This window comes from Centrocercus urophasianus, unplaced genomic scaffold, assembly GCF_019232065.1.
Source record: "Centrocercus urophasianus isolate 14NV4802_14NV808 unplaced genomic scaffold, USGS_Curo_1.0 seq_15, whole genome shotgun sequence".
Lineage (NCBI taxonomy): Eukaryota > Metazoa > Chordata > Aves > Galliformes > Phasianidae > Centrocercus > Centrocercus urophasianus.
Window position 1 is genome coordinate 33,964,846 of NW_024884697.1, and position 19,500 is coordinate 33,984,345.

At 37.1% G+C, this 19,500-nt stretch overlaps 1 protein-coding gene across 1 annotated transcript in view; it reads left to right on the plus strand.

The window, feature by feature from the left end:
- Positions 1-19,500, plus strand: part of CNOT2 (CCR4-NOT transcription complex subunit 2) — a 92,183-nt gene that overhangs the window by 60,398 nt on the left and 12,285 nt on the right. Inside the window, exons 3-10 of the mRNA XM_042815449.1 lie at positions 2,990-3,056; positions 6,287-6,434; positions 7,055-7,237; positions 10,527-10,606; positions 11,862-11,987; positions 14,499-14,623; positions 16,060-16,180; positions 16,292-16,448. Coding sequence (XP_042671383.1) covers positions 2,990-3,056; positions 6,287-6,434; positions 7,055-7,237; positions 10,527-10,606; positions 11,862-11,987; positions 14,499-14,623; positions 16,060-16,180; positions 16,292-16,448 — 1,007 coding nt within the window. The remainder of the gene's footprint in view (positions 1-2,989; positions 3,057-6,286; positions 6,435-7,054; positions 7,238-10,526; positions 10,607-11,861; positions 11,988-14,498; positions 14,624-16,059; positions 16,181-16,291; positions 16,449-19,500) is intronic.

The following is a 19,500-nucleotide window of genomic DNA, read 5'->3' on the forward strand; positions in this document are numbered from 1 at the left end:
GGCTCCTAACTTCAGTGAAAAGTGTATTTGGTGAGGTTTAGTGATACATTACAATGTCAGAAATATCTTGATGTACATATTTGACATATTATTGACAAACAAATGAGACAGAATAAGAGAGAAACGCATACAACATCCTTCTCCATGAGATTTGAGAAGTACTTCAGCCTGGAACAGATTCCTGAATTTCCTTTTTCTTCATGAATCTTGTTATCCCTATTGTCCTGGGTATGTGATGACCTTAAAATGAGTTGTTAGACATGCTGAATTTAATCCTTGGCCCTTATTCTGGTCTTCCATGAGGGTTTCTTTGCAAGTTTAACTTCTGAGTTTAACTTTTCCTATAAAGCAAATGGAACAATGCATGTGACCTACTTTGAAATAGTTCAAAAGAAAATCCAATTTTTAATAAGCATTGTTCATTAAATATTATTTACCATTCATTTTCCCTTAACTGGATTTAAAAACAAGTGGTGCTCAGTATAAGTTTCATTTTGCTCCCTTTCAAGTAATTTAGTACTTCTTAGGTCTGTGGTTTTATTTTTTTTCTGCTGAGATTTGTACCATCTTCCCCTTATTATATCACAGGCTATCACAGCAAGTTTTAAATAACCTAAGCAGCTACTGTGGGATTTTCTTTTTGGCATAACCATTCTGCTTGTCTAACCCAAAGCTGGTAGTAATTTTGTTGCTATTTCTATCTCAGTGTCTGTTGTTGTTATTTATTTATTTTTTTTTCAGGTACTCTCATAACTCCTATTTTTTGCATGGAGTTAGAATTTGCCATACCTTGCCACATATTCCAGGATTTTCCAATTTGTCAAACTGCAATGTGTTTTCTTCTTTTCCTAAACATTCCAAGAAAGGAAAGATGAGGTGAAACTACCGTATCAGCCTGTTCTGTCAATGTTTAACAAATCTGAGTTGGGATGGAGAACGTGCGTTTGAAGTCCATCCTCCCCAGTGCCCCACTTTGGTTCACACTGCAGAGTGTTCATCAGTTTGATTCTTTGCGTTGAAGAGGTGCTCCTGGAGTGCAGCAAGCATTTTCCACTCACAGGGAGGCAGCCAAACCAGGGGGTCAGGTGTTCTAAACAAGGCTAACTCAAGTTAGAAAATGCACACAGAATGTATGTTAGGCCTTCAGGACCAGCATTTTTTTGTTTACAAATGCATGTCTCTTTGGCCACGTCACTTGCTGATGCAGACCGCTGAGCTGATGCAACTGATTATTTAAACTGCTTTTGTGTACAGCCAGTCCTCCTGTGAGAAGGGAGGACTTGGTTCCAGCTTGGAATCTATTTTAGCTATAAGTTTTTTCTGTAGAAAGTTTTTGTCTTAGTAGTTCAGACCTCTTACGTATGCAGGTGTGCATGTTTATTGCTGTGGTTGCTTTCTACCAAACACGTAGAGTAGTATGAGCATATACAAGTTTGAGGTAATATTTCTGATATATTTTCTGACAGTAGTTATTTTCCACTGCACTTTTTCATCTCGTGTCTTGTGTATGTATTCAAAAAGTCGTAAATACTTGATGTAAGTTATAGCCATCAAAACTACTCTTGAGATGTAGTGTCTACCCTGCAAGTTTTGTCATTTCTGCCATCTGCATTTGGCTCCAGCACTGACAACTAGCTGGACGGTTCCTAAGGTCTGAGCTTTACATCTGTCTACATTAATTCAACAGAACAGTTTGCAGTTAACCACAGTATTGTGCATTTTAATTTTAATTACTGGGGTTTCTTTTTGTTTGTTTGTTTTTGTTTGTTTGTTTTTTAACTCAAACTGAGAGCGTGAGAGTAACCTTAAGAATTCAGGCATCCCTTTCCTTGGAACCGTCTTTCAGTTCAAGCCCTGATTACAATGCCTGATTCAGGCACTGAACACACCAATGTCTGCCTATGGATTACAAGGTATGAGTAGCCTGTTCTGCTGTGAACAGGATGGGTCAGGTCAGCTAATTACCCCTTTTTGCTCCAAGGGTAAACCAGCCAGGCCTAATGTTGACAAGCATCAGACTGATTCTTTAAGAATATTCAGGGATGGATACTGGCAGAGGGAAGCTGTGTAATCCAGTGCTTAATTAAGATTGCAAAGATTTTCTTTTTTCCTAAAAATTTAGCCACAGTCTTCTGTTCCTTGACTTACATTATTAACACATCCAATTTCTGCAGCAGCGTGGAGAGTGGTTTATTTCTTTTCCTCCTTTCAGTTGTGACTGAAAATCTGGTATCTTGTCCCTGCTGTAGCTGTCATCTTTTTTGAATGTCACTTTTCTTGGGAGTCTCCAGTTTGTCACATTCCATGCGTGGTGTTTGGAAGTGGACATGAAAAGTTTTGATGGAAATGTTTGATAATATGAAGTATCTATAAAGTGGGCACGATGAAGCAGGAAATTTTACTTCATCTGATATTTGTACATCCTAGATGTTCATATGGTGCCTTATGGGCATGGTGCTTGCTTTTTAGGGGTTACTGTGTTATAATTTCAGTATTTGAATCTTGTCTCATGTGTAAATCTGTTTCTGTATAGCAGCTGCAACCTAGACACTCATTTCCCACTGTTTGCAATTACAACTGACAATATGAAACTTTGAACTTGCTGTTACTGAATTCCCCTGTTTTGCAGGGGAAAAAAAGCCCTGCATCTGTTTTAAATAACAGAGTATTCCTCTTTCTGTAAAGATGGCTCTCTTAGCTGCAAGGCTGGGAAAACTGAAAGCTTCTGCATCTTCTTCCTCTATGCTATTTTTTTGTAAGTTAAAGAAAGTCTGGTTTTCTACATGCAGAGTTGGATGTGTTGACATGGGATGTGCTGTTATTACTGTGCAGATATTTTAGGAAGTTTCTAAAACTTGATGGTTGAAAAAAAGATGGGGATTTTTAGTCGCTTTTATGGCAAAATAATATGCTATTGCAAACTTCCAGAGCGAGCTACCATCATATCTCTGTGTCTATAATAACCTTGTGTTCTTTTCTAAAATTTTAGATGCTGGCATCACCATCAACATCAGGTCAGCTGTCTCAGTTTGGGGCAAGTTTATACGGGCAACAAAGTAAGAATTACTTTTATTGATTTTATTAGATGTTCTAGTTTTATGCTCTTTGGATAGGCATCGTGTCGGGTTTGGCATTTTTGGTGATTGTAAAGAAGACTGTGTAATGTCAAATGTGTAACTTCATTTATTTTGGAAAACACGTTTTTGCATTGTCTGTCATCCATTTCTGCAGTGTTTGGTAAACAAGGTGTCACGTATTGACACCATGTAACTTAAATATCCAAATACAGTCATCCTATAAGGAATATCTGGGACTTAACTCACTGAAGAAAAACTAAGGGAGGTGAGCTGGGCCAAACTGAACGTCCTTCAGAAAAACATCTAAGGGCTAGAGGGAAATTGTACTTTATGGTTTATAGGAGCAAATCAAATCTTGTCTGTATGCTTGACAACTCAAATTTGGCAAAGAATTACACCAGGACGATTGTTTCCTTCTGCTCCGCTGTTTGTTTTATTTCATCTCTTGAAGATATTTTTTTCTCGCATCTGCCACTCTTGTGTATACTGTTGCTAATGAAGGCTTCCTGAGAAACAGTAATACTGTGCAATGCTAGACCTGATCTAAGTGCTGGAGTTAAGAGCTGAACCTCCCTGAAGTTAAGAGGGGCAGACATAGAGAGTGACTCAGAGCACCTGAGTCAGATAAGAGTTTCACAAGTAAAACAGGTTTGTGAACATCTTTCATGACTCCACACTTTTGAATGTTTGCAGCTTTCTAGCCAAGTCCATCTGACACAGACACTAAGGAAAGGTGTCTTAAGAATATTTTAGAGTGTGGATATTTTAATTTGAACACACTAAAAGCTTTGTCTCCCAAGAGCATGGCCTTCGTAGCTTTTTTAGGCTTTCTTCACACGGTTTAGAAAGCATAGTGACTTTAAAATTATTTTTGTTTTTTCTATCCCCGTGGCTGTTGATGTGTGACTGTGTCATACCAGTGTGTGTTTGATTGCACTCCTGGGACTTTCTGGCCAGTCTGAGAATCAGGTTTGGATTTTGGGTCCCTAATCTGACATTTCAGGCTCAGCTGCATAAAGATATTGAAGTAGCTGATTATTTTTAGGGGTAACTTTTTTTCATCAACTTTGTTGTTCAGTCCAGTTATTTGTCGTGTCTAGGCCACAATCTCTTGAAGATGGAGACTTGTGTGGCTAAAAATTCAGAAGTAAATATTTTCAGGGTTCACTTTCTTCCAAATATGAAGGAACTGCTGTATTCCTGTAAATTCTTATATTTAAAATATTCTGGGAGAGACAAAGCTGCTGTCCAGCTTTAGATTTATAGCTGTCAGTCATTTAGCAAGATGTCATTCTATAGAGTTAAGTTAAACTTAATTTGTAGGCATTAAAAATTAACCACTTAATCAGTTGACAGATTTCTCGTCTCAGTTTATATGAAAAACATAAAGCATAAGAGAAGGTTTCTTTGGATGGTTTTGATTGTTGTTTTTTTTTGTTTTGTTTATCTGGGATTTCTTTGGCAAATATTTCAGCTGCCCTTGCCAGCCGCAGTAGCAGAATACAGTAGCAGAACTACTCATTAAGAATTCTAATTAAAGAAAAGCAACAACTAGAAGAAACGCTGTTAGTGAAAAACTGACTGCGTTTGAACAAATGCTTGCACAAAATCAACCTGAATACAGTAATCACTTTTTTCAGTGTACCATCTCTAGAAGAGCATGGATCTTTTCCTTTACCATTTTATTTTTTAAATTCCAGCTAATCGTTAATTGGTGTGAAGTACTTTTTATAATATACACTTACGCTCATAGAAATTATTCTGATGCAGCAAATTGCCAAAGTATTTACAGCAAACACCTCGATATCATCAGCAATTAATGAAGTCTTAGGAGGCTTGTTACAGTGAGTCACGCTACTTCTTAATCTCAACTGATAGAGATAAACTGGAATGTTATCCAAATCCCTCGTTGCAGACTTGCAGTGAATGGTAGGGCAGAACACCGGGGCAGGCAGCTCTTCTGCAAGAGTGGGAGCTCAACAGCTGGGAGGTTTCTTCAGCCCTCATCCATAGCAATAACTGGAGCATATGCTGTGTCCATCCTTTGTGATCTTAGTATTTCATCATGTTGTACGCTGGCATATTCAGCTCTGCTGAAGGGGTGATCTATCATTGGAGAGTGCTGATTCGTCTTAATTTTTCTTCCTTTTGTCTGCAAGATAAGGTTTTTAATTCTCTGAGGCTTCCTCAGCAGCCTCACGCTGAAGCGATAGGGCTGTTATTTATAGCTATCGTGTTATAGATGCAAGTGTGTTTCTGTTGATATGTTGCACTAAATGGCTTTCTCTTGTCTTTGGACATATTTCTAAAACTCCTTGAATACAGAAAAGGAATGTGGAAATGATCAGAAACTCCATAAAGTATTCTGACATTTTGAGACAGGTTATTTTTTGTTCTTCTGAATTGAGATGATTTTTTTGTGTGTGTGTGTGTGTGTGTGTGTGCACTTCTGTTATTTCATTGCACACAAATGCTTGCGTAGAAAATAATTTTGATCACAATGTAAAAAAACAAAAATAACAAACAGGCAAAAACCCAAACCAGCTCTGTACGCTTTTAATTGCTAGCTGAAGGTGCTTAAATCCTATTTGCTTTCAGACCTCAAGAAATTAAATTTAACCTGACTTTGGACACTGAAATTGCCTGATCAGAAAGAACCAACTTCAGTTTTACAGAGGAGTGTCCTAGAATATTCATTCTTGTGCCCTGAAAGCCATGTTATGAAATGTGCCTAGTTTTATTTTTTTAGTTACAGGCTTGTATATTTTTTTTACAAGCTAGACTGACGTTCTAAATGCTGGCCAAATATGTATCAATTTATTCAAGTGTAATAACCTCTTTCTTGAGTGGAGATATTTCTTTTCTCGAAACACCGACTTTTTGAATATGTGGATTTCCACGTCCTCATCAACAAAACCACAGCTCCCCCCCGTTCCATTCAGAGTGCATCTCAAAGGAAACAAAATTCCGGTAGTGACTTAAAGAAAAATTTTGTGAGGAGCCTTTCTCAAGTTTGACTAGAATGGGGCTATGTGTGAGATAACTGGGCTTGTAGTATGCAGGCAAGGACTTCATTTTACACTGCACTTTCCTACAGTCTTTACACTTTTTGAGGTTGTCAGCATAAATTGTTTCCATCCACACCTGATGGCTAAGACTTTGTTCCGGATCGCTATGTATCTCCACCCCTCTGAATTTTTTTTCAATAGGTGCACTAGGCCTTCCAATGAGGGGAATGAGCAACAATACCCCTCAGTTAAATCGCAGCTTATCACAAGGCACTCAGTTACCGAGCCACGTAACGCCAACAACAGGGGTACCAACAATGTCACTTCACACGCCTCCATCTCCGAGCAGGTATTTATTGATAGCCAATGTTTCTGCAATTGTGTCTTTCAGCAGAGCACTTACTAAATGTTCTGCGTATCGTGCCACAGCTACTTTAGACTGATTAATTAAAAAAGAAAAACAGTAATTTTTATTGACCGCTGCCTGTATTGGGTAAGTAATACCGTAAAACAGTAGGATAAGGCTTAACGTAAGACAGTGTTTGATTTTGTATGTAAAGGATAAGTTGCTGGCAAACTCTGCTTCAGAATGTAAGAGTCTGTTTTTTGGTTGTTCTGGTAAACAAATGGTAAACGTTTTTATACGGCTGTTCTGCACCGTGTGAGAACGTTAAGGTAGTAGGTCCTAAGTGCTCTTTAAATAAGAGTTGTAACGCCTCTTCAAATGCATAGTACTTAAGTATTTATCTGAACCTGACTGAGGACTTGATTGGTACGCAATGGGTCATCTGGTGTTTCTGAAGAAATCCAAAACTACGTTAATTATAGAGAGTAATACAAACACGCGGTGTTGAATCTAAGCACAAATTAAGTTGCAACAACTCCAAGTCTATCCAACATGAGTAATTTAAGTGAGTAACCAAATACTATTGCACAGATTCATCTCCGTGGATGGTTTTTCTCTTTCAGGGGGATATTGCCTATGAATCCTAGGAATATGATGAACCACTCCCAGGTTGGTCAGGGCATTGGAATTCCCAGCAGGACAAACAGCATGAGCAGTTCAGGGTTAGGCAGCCCTAACAGAAGCTCTCCAAGCATAATATGTATGCCAAAGCAGCAACCCTCTCGACAACCTTTTACTGTGAACAGGTAAGGCTGTTTGGTCAGACCATCCCTGTGCAGCCATGGGCGTGCTTAAGTACTGCTCTCAAAGTCTAGTTTTTTATCCATTAGAATAAAACTTCAGAGTGCCGCTTTGTGTCTTCCAGTCTCTCGGTGCTAACTTTCAAAGCACTCAGTGCTTGTGCAGGCATATTGCAGCCTTTCAGCTAACTTCTGTTTCTGACTACTTAATTTCTACTGCTCCTTCTTTAAAACTTGTGATGTTTCTAGTGTGTTCCAGAGTTTGTTTTTGAATCAGACCTTGGTTTTTGTGTGTATACATCTTGAAAACTACTCATCTATGAGTTTGGGAAGAATTAAGGCAAGTGGTAATCCAGAATAACTATTTCTAAATAGTTATTCTATAAGAACAGTCAGCTGACTTGGACATAGTGTAGACCTCATATTTTACTTCTTTAAGTTTTGGAACAATATGGAAAGCAGTGGTTTACAACTCATCTAAGGTACTCATTTTTGATGCCAGAATTTTCTCAGTTACTTCTGCTTTTTTTTCTTCTAATTCTGGGCAAGATTGTGGCATCAGAAATCATTGTGCTTTTACTGTTGTTGGTACGTTTATGCTTAGTTTATATTGATAACCTTGTAATAAATTGTGTCAATTCTGATTACGTAGCATGTAACTGGCTTCCCACAGCTGACTATTTTCCAGGCTTCTTTCCAGAACCTCATGATCCCCGCGTTCCCAGATTGTTGCTCTTTCTTGCCTCATGCCCTAGCCTAGGGGACTCAGCTCCAATACACTCATGGCAGTCAAATGCCACTTCTGACATGGTGTAGTATTTTTACTAAACAAATGAAGGAAAATGGATGCCAGTTATCTGAAACTTGATCAGTCTATTTAATTCTGTATCTCTGCATTATGATATAGGCATTAAATAACTTCTTTCTTCATCACAGCAATAGAGGTTTGGTAATAGCAGTTTGTGTTCTTGAAGCGTAAGAAGACTTTGGACAGAGGCCACTTTGAAAGTAATGCCTCCTATTTATTTCTATGGAAACTACAACAGATATAGAAAACACAACACCACTGTTTGATAGAGTGAATTCTCAGCTACAAAACACCATTTTTCAACATAGTCACTGCTGTTAGCTGTGGATTTTTGCCTGTGATGAACAAGAGCCCGTATGCCATGCTTGTCAAAATCTGTACCAGCTGAGGTGACCCGCTGCTGAAATGCACCACCCACTACCTCACTGTGCTCACATCCACTGTTTGGTCTCCATAAACATTCAGCAAATGCCAGTAGATGCCATTTTTTTCCACATGGAGGAATTCAATTCCACACCTTTGCTTATCCGCACTTCCACGTAACAAGCCATTTTATCAGACTGCCCCTCTGCTGCCATCTGTCACATGGCAACAAAATGAAACAGAATATTCTTGGTATGGTTCAACCCCCACAGCCATACTACCAACATCCACCTCTGATGTTGTGAGCTAACAGAGTAAAATAGGAGGCATTTCTTAAGGAGTAGCCCTTGTGTCTTGGCCTTTTCTTTCCTGTGATGTACCAGCAAGCAAAGGAGATGATAATTTAAAAAGATAGTTTTATATTTTAAAGCATTTGTAAAACTTGAGCATGGATCAAAAAAAAAAAAGATCAGTGTACAGGGAATGATGATTTTGGAGATTGATGCGTAGGAAGTACTTGTTTAAATAACATCAAGCTGGAGGAGAGAGATAATGAAATCCCATTCTGTAGGAGCATTTGAATGAAAACCCTTTTCTTTTGTTGTGTTGTATAGCTCATGTTAATGATGACACAGTTTTTAGAAGTTGAAAAGGACATACTACTAGAACAGTGCCAAGTTCTTACTTCACATTTTATTAGCCTACAAAAGTATAGTACATAGCCAATTGTTAATTGACTATATTTAATGAAATGGTGACATGACATTTGAAATAAAAAAGGTTTTATTTCCTTGAGAGGTGCATGAATTATATAACTTCCATGAAGTGTTTTGAGAATTGTTCCCTTTCTTGGAGCAAAGAATGATTTTAGGTCTTTGAACACACAAAATACTTAACTTTCTCTTTCTTAGTTACGTCAGTAAAACATGTTGAAAGCTGGGGTAACACTGGTTAACAGTTTACAAGTGTAGGAAAATACGCATCTGGTGGCCTAGTCCCTTTCTTATCACTGAAATTCTTGATCTAGTTAATTCTGATTACTTTAAAAACAAATGAACAAAAAAAAATCTTGCATGAGAAGCTTGTCTGTGACCAAGCAAGGTTATATTTCTTCAAGATCAAATTATCTCTGGTTGGAGTTCTCACCAAGTCCAGGATTCACAGAGGATACCAGAAGTGTTTCTCCTGGTTCATGAAGTGTCAAAGATTCACATGTCTTTCAAATGCACCATCTTGCTGAAGCAGAGCAGATTGGAACCATTCTTGACTGTTTCCTTTCCTTGATGTCTCAGTCAAAAACAAAATATTTAGGGCTTGAAATTAATTGTAAAAATGTGAAAAAGTCATATAAATAAAAATTCTAGTAGGAAAAGTTGACGCTTCTACGCACAGGAACTTATAAAATATCAACTTTTGTCCTCTTACAGGGGGAAATGAATGTTGTGGTTTCCCACAGGGCAGAAATAACAGAATTTCACTCAGCTCTGGGCTACTTTGTGACTGCTTAACATCTTCAGTTTGTACTGAATGGAACAGATCATTCGGGTGTTTGTCAGACCACAGCAGTCCTATCTGATTCTTAGATGTCTTCAAATATTTTTACTTGTCTGTGTGATACTTTAACTTAACTGTGTGGCAGAGGCCATACAATGTGATGGTTGCACACAGTAAATTTCCAGCTTTTAATTGAGTCATGACAAATATAATCACATTAATGATTCAGCTTCTGCCCTCAAATGAATGCTCTCTGGTCTGACTTTTTGCTATTGTCTTTACTGATATTTCATTTTTATGTATGAAATTACTGAGTAAAATGCACATTTGGCATAACTTGTTGGCTGACAGATGTCAAAGGAGTTGTGGCTGTTAAAAAAAAAAAAAAAAAAAAAAAAAAAAATCAGGTTATTTTGAAGTCATTCCAGTTGCATTTATTCAGCAATGCTCATTGCTGTTCAGAATTTTCAAAGGTATAAAGGCAAGTAATAAAAAGTTGAGTTTAGGCTAATGTGGATTGCTTAAGATGACGTAATTTAAGTGCCTTTGGCTTTTTTACTTAATGCCTTCAACTGGAAATTATGAAAGTCTCTACTCTCCTTTCTCTGACTTCTTGTATTTTTTTCACAGTATGTCTGGATTTGGGATGAACAGAAATCAGGCATTTGGAATGAATAACTCCTTATCAAGTAACATTTTTAATGGAACAGGTGAGTTTACTCTTAATTTATGCTGATCTCCCAGTTCAATAGAAAGATTTTGTTTTTGATTGAATAAGCTTAGAAATACTGTGAGTGCAGTTGTTGCACGGAAGTGATGCCTTTAGAGAGCAACTCTGCATGTTCTTCAGCAGATTCTGTAAACCTGACATTAATGCACAAAAAGTGCTTTATTCTAGCTTCAAGATTCTGTGGAGAAATAAGTGTATTAATGGTTTGTTTGTTTTCCCATGGCATAAAAGAACAAAAACGGTGCTATGCCATCTGTTGTTATTGCTTCAGAGTATTGGCTTGTAATACTTCTGAAAGGCAAAGTATAATTCTGCTATAGAATAATCACTTGGCTGGAAGTTGTATCTGTTCAGTTAGAAATGCAAAGTAGCTTATGGAATTGAAAAGGAAACGGGAGAATAAAAGTTTCAAACATTACGGAGGATAAACACAACGGGGCAGCGTTTTTAGAGACCTCAAAGTGATCCTTTCAGTCAGTTGTTTCAGTTGTGATTTTTTTCCCAGGGAATTACTCTTCAGCTGAATCTAATGAATTAGAGAGATCAGTGTTCTCGTGTGATGGTGCTGTAGGCTCGCAGTGCTTTGGTATTGGCTTGTTGGTGGCTGCCTGCCCAGAGGTGCTGCTGATGTCATAGCACGGAAGCCTCGGCCGAGGGGTTTGGCATCCCCACGGCCTTGTGACGTCCTTATGGAGCTGTGCTGCTCTCCTCACCCATGTGGTTTTATCACTGCAAACTGAAAAATCTTCCCATGTTACTCGTGCTGCGTTGGCTCTGCAGTGGTTTGGACTTTACCTTGTCTTGTGTTATCTAAGCAGAAAAGAGCTCTTTATTGATGATATGGGTGATTATTTTCTTTGAAATCTTTCCTTGATAGCTCCTTACATTTTAAATGGGTTACCTATCCTAATGCTATAGTTTTGATAGTCTGCTTCTATCTCACATATGCAGTGTTTAATTAAAAATGAGCAAACAGTGTTACTAAGTACTACTGACTGCATTTGTTTAAAGAAGATCTCGATACTCTTGAGAGTAATGTCATAGTACAGATGTTGTATGTATTTGTGATGATCATAAGTGTAAGAGTGATAAGATCAATTGGAAGGAAGAAAATATATCCAAGATTTATCTTGTGCATAATGAGGTTTTTCAATTTTTTTTTTTAAAGTAAAAATAAATAAATAAAGCCAGAGGGAAAAAAAAAAATAAAATGAAAATACATGTTTTTGTTGTAGATGGAAGTGAAAATGTGACAGGACTGGACCTCTCAGATTTTCCAGCACTAGCAGACAGAAACAGAAGGGAAGGAAGTGGCAATCCAACTCCATTAATAAACCCTTTAGCTGGAAGGGCTCCCTATGGTAAGGTTATATTTCTGAAAACTCTTTGAATGAACGATGTGTCTGCTTGCTCGATTTGCCTTTCTCAGTTCTAAAGACAATAGGAAGCCTTTTCAAAAATGCCAGTATCTTGAGCTAAGTCTCGTTTTTTGAAAATCAGCAGTCGGTGTCTTTATAATTGGAGATTCCTATCAGTTTTCTCTAAGTATTGAGACTGACTTGTTTTAAATTCATTGCCAACAGTGGCTGCTGGGATTTTCAGTCAGCGTAGTGTGATAAATCTGAAGCTGCTCACCAGAATTATTTTTAGGCAACAGATTGTTTTCTGCTTTGCACGTATGCAGAAACTGTCCAGTACTGAAGAATAAATTTTAGAAATAATGCTTGATTATTAGAAACGTAAACTTCGCACTTCTGTGTAAAAAGTGCACACTTGTAAACATGCTGTCTATCTTCAGTTTTTATTGGTAGTACTTGCTGTAGTACTGTTCACCATAATTCTTATGATGAACATCAGATTTCAAACAAACAAAAAAAAGTAGCCTGTAAGCATTGAGTGTTGTCATTCAGATTCCAAATCTGTGTCTTGTATAATTCTTGCTGAACAGCTTAAAAATAATAAAAGGAAAAACATAAGGGTGGATGCAATTTGGGTCTGGATACTATTTGGGTCTGGAAAAAAAACTAGGTAAGTTTAGCATGAAGGATAATACTTTTTTTGCGTTACTGCTTCAGTAGATTTTGTCATGCATGTTGCATCAGCTTCTCTGAAAAGTTGCATTTATAACTTATTTTTGTGACACTTGTCAAATTTCCAACTAAATATATCCTAGTCTTTTCCAGCTAAAAAAAGCTAGTGTTCTTCAGAGATAGCTCCAATTCTAATTGGAGTGAAATAATAGGTATTACATTATCTGTGGAAAGTAGCCTCATGGATTGGGTGTAACCAAAACCCTCTGCTTAAGATAAGCTGTGAGAAACAGCAAAAGAAGTCAAACTGAAGTGCTCCCAAATGCAGGCAAAAGTCACTGTCACTTCCCCTTATAAAGACACTGGAAAGTCAAGCTAAGAGTAGAGAGCTGATATGGCTTGTAGTTTACACAAGTTTGTCCATCTCAAAATGAGAAGCCATTACTTGGAAAACTGATGGAAGATGGGAGGGAAGTTCCATGCAGATGAACTTGCAGCATGGGGCTGGAGTTCAGTGTTGAGCTGTACTGCTGCATTTAAAAAAAGAAAAAGGCACCATTTCCGTATTTGTGGTGCTAGCATACCTGTTTGTGTGATTGTTTGGTAAACTGTGGAAAAAATACCTGTCTCAAAAGTTATCTTGAGCACCTGCTAAATGCAGGTTGCCACTGTAGAAGCAATTAAGAATTAGTTATATGAGATGCACTTGCCACTGTCTAGGCAAGTAAAAGTGAAGAATGTTTTTGGTTGTGGTCAAGAAAAAAGGTTTCAAACTGAGCTGAGGCATGCTTTCTTTATGCTTGGCTTATTTCAGAAAATGAGCCTTCAAACATTTATTAGATAGAAGGAAAATATGCAATATAGTTAATTCTTAATCAGTACTGTTCTTCCAGTGGAAGAAATCATAGTGACTATGAAAGCAAAAGGTTTACAGCGGAAACGAGATTATATATTTTGTTCTTGATGGAACATTGACCTTTAACATAAGAGTACAATACAAAGTCATATATGTTGTGAGCTACTGAGCCATTTTAGATCTTACATTGTCTGTTAAGAAACATTGAAAAATAGGCCCTACACTTGCTTCTGCCATCTCTTACTGTGCTGGTGTAGTTTTCAAACAAGTCACTGTATTACTTCTCTGTGTCTTAGAAAAGAATATTTGCCCTTGGGTGTCTGGTGGAGGATTTTTGTTCTGTTTTGAACTGGCATAGAAAAATGTTGCTTTTCAGTAGTCAGAATCCATATTCCAATGTGACTGGCCTACTTTTTCAAAATTAGGGTCAGAGCACTGAGAGTTGCAGGCTAAATGCTTTCAGTTTCAGTACTGAAAGTAGGAGTCGTTCATATGTCACAGGCAGGTATTACATTGGTGATATGTTCTGTTGCAAGTTAGCTGGGCGTCTTAAGGATACCTGCTTCTAAAGAGATTGGAGAATGGAGGAAAAAGTGTGTAACATTAAAAGCAGTGTATCCTTGCTTCAGTGGATTTCCTTAAAAACTACTTCAATAATGCCTGCAAAGATTTTTTTTTTTTAATTTAGATATGCAAAACAGGTGCTTTTCTTGATAAAAGTTTCAGGCTTCATTCTTAAAGCAGTGGATTTGTCTATGAATTTAACCCGGAGTGTTTCTCAGCTCACACTTAAATAGAGGCTTTAATCTGTGTGGATGTTTTAAATGAATATGCTTTGTTTCGTTTTACCTGAGTTGATGGTTTCTTAAATTGTTTCTGCTGTATTATGTGCACATAAGGAAAATGAGTAGTAAGCAAGATCAACAGCAGGAAATTTTTTTCCTAGCAGTCATTTAATGTTATTCCTGCTTTCGTTTTGATAATAGTTGGGATGGTAACAAAACCAGCAAGTGAGCAGTCCCAGGACTTTTCAATACACAATGAAGATTTCCCAGCATTACCAGGCTCCAGCTACAAAGACCCAACATCAAGTAATGATGATAATAAATCTGTAAGTAAAGCTTCTTTTGCTTCCAGTGTTCAGACTTTTCTTGACTGCTATATTTCAAAATAGGCAGTGGAATATATTTATAATGTAAGGTTTTCAAAGTTCCCCTTTAAATTAATGAGAAATTTTATGTAAGTCGGGTTTCATCTGTCACTGTGACCTTGCTCTGCATAGCCTCATGTATTTAGAGTGAGAGGGAGTGAGGAAGAACTCACAAGAATACTTCAAAATTATTTACAAGAATTGACATGTATTTTTCAAGTTCTGCAATTCATAACTTCTTCTTCTACCAATTGCAGCTCAGTTGTCACTGTTGGTCTCCCTCATCGGTAGCAGTGATTTTCACATCGTACCATCTTTCTTAAAGCTGTCAAGTCCTTTAAATGTTAGGTGATAAAATACCACTTGAAGGTAAAATTATTGATGAGCATATGAAAGCACAGGGAACGTGGTATTTTAATAGAGACTATTACATTTGTGGTTATGTTGTAGGCTAGTTGCATCTTAAGTATTGTTCTAATTACTGTGTGTTAGATGGTAAGATTTTTTTTCTGCTTACTCTGAAAGATCTGTAATTAAAATTGCACTTTTTATTACAAATTAGAGATAAATACATTAATATTTGGATGACAGAGAACAGCATTCTGCAGTGTTGGACAAAATGTTTTAGTTTGATTGTTTTACAAAGAATTGCAAAATTTGGTTAATCAGTGGTACTGGCAGGTAGGGATTAGAAGCGACTACAGACTCGCATGAAAACTGGAAAGTGTAACTTCAAAACAGGTGGGATTAGGCCTTCTCCTTGGAAACTGTGGACAGATTACAGTGTAGAGAATGTTCTCATCACTTGGAATTGAGTACAGTAAGGAACAAGGGATGAAACATGATTATATTGTGTTACTGCAAATTTGTTTTAAAGAATATTAAAGAAATAATGCTTATGGAAAATAGCTTTTGTCAGTATGTGGGCTCCTGGAGAGCTATTGCAGTTTTCTTGCCAAACGTAGTGTTTACATCTCTTTCCTGATAGTTGCAAAGGTGCCAACTGTTTGTTGTTTGCACCTGAAATTGGCTTGAGTTATTACCTATTGCTGCATCATGGAGTGTTGTGGACTGCAGGAACAAGGCTATTGGAAAAAAAACAGATACTTGGGGCATTCATTGTGTATTCAAACTCAAGCAAAAAATATTTTCCAAGATTGCAAGCTGTAGGCTTACTGATAGCTCTTATAGCATGGGAAGTGTACTTTATGAAGTGTTGAGTATTACATAAGGTTTGTGAACAGAGTACAAGAACTTCAGCTTTGTCGCATTTTAATAGCTGATAAATCAGTGTGACTTGAAGTGCTGTTCAGAACTCTCGGATGAAAGATTTGGTCAACCAATTTTTTCCTTTTTGGATTATCCATCATACCAACTCTTCAAATTACTTTTAATAGAATTTGAATACATCAGGCAAAACATCATCCAGCACAGATGGGCCCAAGTTTCCTGGAGATAAAAGTTCAACTACGCAAAACAACAACCAGCAGAAAAAAGGGATCCAGGTGTTACCTGATGGTATGTATCATTCCACTTTGTCCTCTTCAAAGGTTTTGGCAGGCCTTTAGGTCATCGTGTTGATCTCTTCACCTCTTGAAAAGAGAAAATTAATTTGTTCTTCTTGCCCAGGTCGGGTTACCAACATTCCACAAGGGATGGTGACGGACCAGTTTGGAATGATTGGCTTGTTAACATTCATCAGGGCAGCAGAGACAGATCCAGGAATGGTACATCTTGCATTAGGAAGTGATTTAACAACACTAGGTCTCAATCTCAACTCTCCTGAGTAAGTTTCTGTCTTTTAGTACTGTCTTCAGTTTTGTTTTCATTATGCTGTCGTTCACAGTAATAGATTCACTTAGTTCACATAAGCATCAAACCCACAAGATATTTTGCTAAATAAAATTTGAAAATGTAATGACAGTAAAATAAAACTTCCATAAACAAGATAATTGTGCCTCAGGGAATGCTGAGATTTGTTTTGCAAGCTTTCAGTAAGCCTAGTGGCTTTGCTTATTGTCCTACCTTTTTAGGACTTTCTTCAAGGAATTAACAGTGTATTGTTAATAAACCTCAGATACACATTATTTTTCTAATAATAGTATTCTTTGAAGATATTTATATATAGATATCAGGAATTTGGGGCATAGATACTAGTGCATCTACAGAGTTTACTCCACATCAAAGATGAAAATATGATTTTACAGTTAACCTCCAGCCATTTGTTTCAGCTCAGTTTAGTATTTAGGCATCCTGTAGAGGTAATGGATGGAAGAGTAATTGCAAGTTCACAATGGTAAGAGAGGTTCTTAGGAATAGTAAAGTGAATCACTAGCCCAGAAAGCCTCTTTTTTTTGTACTTGTTACAGAAGGAACTTAGATTTTTCTCCAGTTTGGGAAAAAATGCCTGTCTTCATGATTACAGTTGTGTGAGATAAATTGAATTTCTGGTACTTTTGCAGCTGAGAATGTCCCATCGTGACTCTTCAGTCGTGAAGAATTTTATACCCTTCTCATTGAGGGAGGCACTGAGGGGGAACAACAGGCCTCTAGTTTATTTTAATCTATAAAATACAGTTGATAGGAAATATGCATTGACCTTATCCTTTGATACAGTCTTTCCATGTCCTGAATTTTTGCCTTACATTATGTAAATAACTCTTAATCTTTCAGCAAAGAGAATGCAGAAATGAGCCTTAGTCACTTACCTTATTTCTCTGGCACTTTGGGGAAAAAAAGAGATGTCTGAATTCCTTGGACAAAAGAATCTTTGTATCAGCAGAGATTTATGTAATATTAACCTTATTGGCAGTGTAGTGCATGCATTTCGAATCTTACATACAAAACATTAGCCAAAGACCAAACAGTATATATATGGACTTCCTGTCATAAGTTTTATATACAACTGCATTCTGAATGTGTGAGAGCAGGGAAGATTTCTGAATGGGAGTATCAAGGTGAGAGGGAAATCGCAGGGAAAAAGTAGCTCCTGATTTTTGCATATTGAAGTGATTGGCATTAACATACATATTTGTTTCTCGAGGCGTAACTTTTTAGAAATAATCATTTCTAGAAAATATTTCTGTAATGTTTGCAAATAGTCAAATAGTCATATCACTGGCACTTCTAAAAATACTTCAAAACCACCTCCCAGACTCATCCTTCTGGTACAATTGCATGTTATTTGCAGAATGTGTTACTTGAACACACTGTTTGCTTTGCTCGTGCTAGGCTCACAGTTCTCTTTCCCTATTGAATCTAGCAGTTTTTCACTTCCATCTCCTTCTCCCTCAGCATGCTGAGAATACATAAAGAGCAGTTAAACTGATCACAGTTCGCTGCTTTTCCTCAGTAGTTCCAGAATTTTTAGCACTCACCAGGAGACAAATCTCCTGGATCTTCCTGATACTGAAGTTATTTACTATTCTCAGTACAGATTGCTCAAAAGTAATTGGAGGATAATCAGCTGAAAATAGAATGCCTTTGTTCGTAACATAATTTAGAGTACATCTGTATCTGAATGCTTGAGCTTCCTCTGTTACTGCTCCTCAACACAGGTGAAATCTGGTTACATCATTCAGTTAACAGCTGGCTTGTAGAAGTAGTAGGATAATACTTCTGGAAATATTATTTGATGTTTTATGCAACGTTATACATTAGTTTTGATGCTTAAAATAAAACTTGACCTTTGCCCACCTATTGAATAGTCTGTAGGGAATTTGGAACTAGATGATCTTAAGGCCCCTTCCAACCATTCCATGATTTTCTGCTGAGGGATGACCTAAAGATGTACTGTACAGCTCCTGAGTGCAACATCCAGACTGTTACTATGTGTGTATACATAAAAAATATATACATGTGACATACTGCTGCTTTTTTTCAGTATGTTAAAGAGCAGGATTTTTAAAAGCTTTTAACATATGATTACTGTATATTAGATATTTATGTGTTGGATGGTGGAGATAGGTTTAGTATTTAATCTATTCTGTGTCATAAAGTTGGTTTTATTTTATACTACAAAGCAATTTATCAAAAAGCCTGTGCTATCCTTAGTGTCTTGCTTTATGTTAAGCATCCTTTGCTTGATTTACAAATTGCCATTTAGAAAAAATATAAGCATTTTGCATGTGGAAAGCAAATTTCTTTTTCTGTCTTGTGAAATGCTTCTAATATTAAAGGCACTTATCCCATTTAAGCACACAATAAATGTGCTTGTAGAAATACGATTTTAGAATTCTGCATATATCTTTATTTGAAGTAAACCTAATAACTCCTAGTTTTGTACCTCTTTTCTGTATAGATAGGTTAACACTTATTGCTTAAATAATGATTATGTGTTGCCTATACAGTCCCATATTTCCTTAAGACACATGCTTTTCATGGGATCATAGAATGGCCTGGGTTGAAAAGGACCACCATGATCATCAGGTTTCAACCCCCCTGCTATGTGCAGGGTCACCAGCCTCCAGACCAGGCTGCCCAGAGCCACATCCAGCCTGGCCTCCAGGGATGGGGCATCCACAACTTCCTTGGGCAACACGCTTTTGTTTCTTAAATTCTCTTAGCTTAAATATAAACTAAGCTAACTATAAAAATAACTTAAAATTCTACACAAATGAAGCTGAAAATAAAAATGGCGCTTTATTTAATTCTGTAGAGGTTATGTAGCAGTTCTTTCATTTTCAGAAGCTTTCTGAAATATTAATGAAATAGGCTGGAACGTTAATTGAATAAGCTGTATGCTTTTCAGTACCTCCTTAAAAATGTTAAATTAGTAGCGTTTTATTCGTGTCATAAAGGAGGGAGAGACTGTGCAAACCCTTGTTTTTATTGCATTT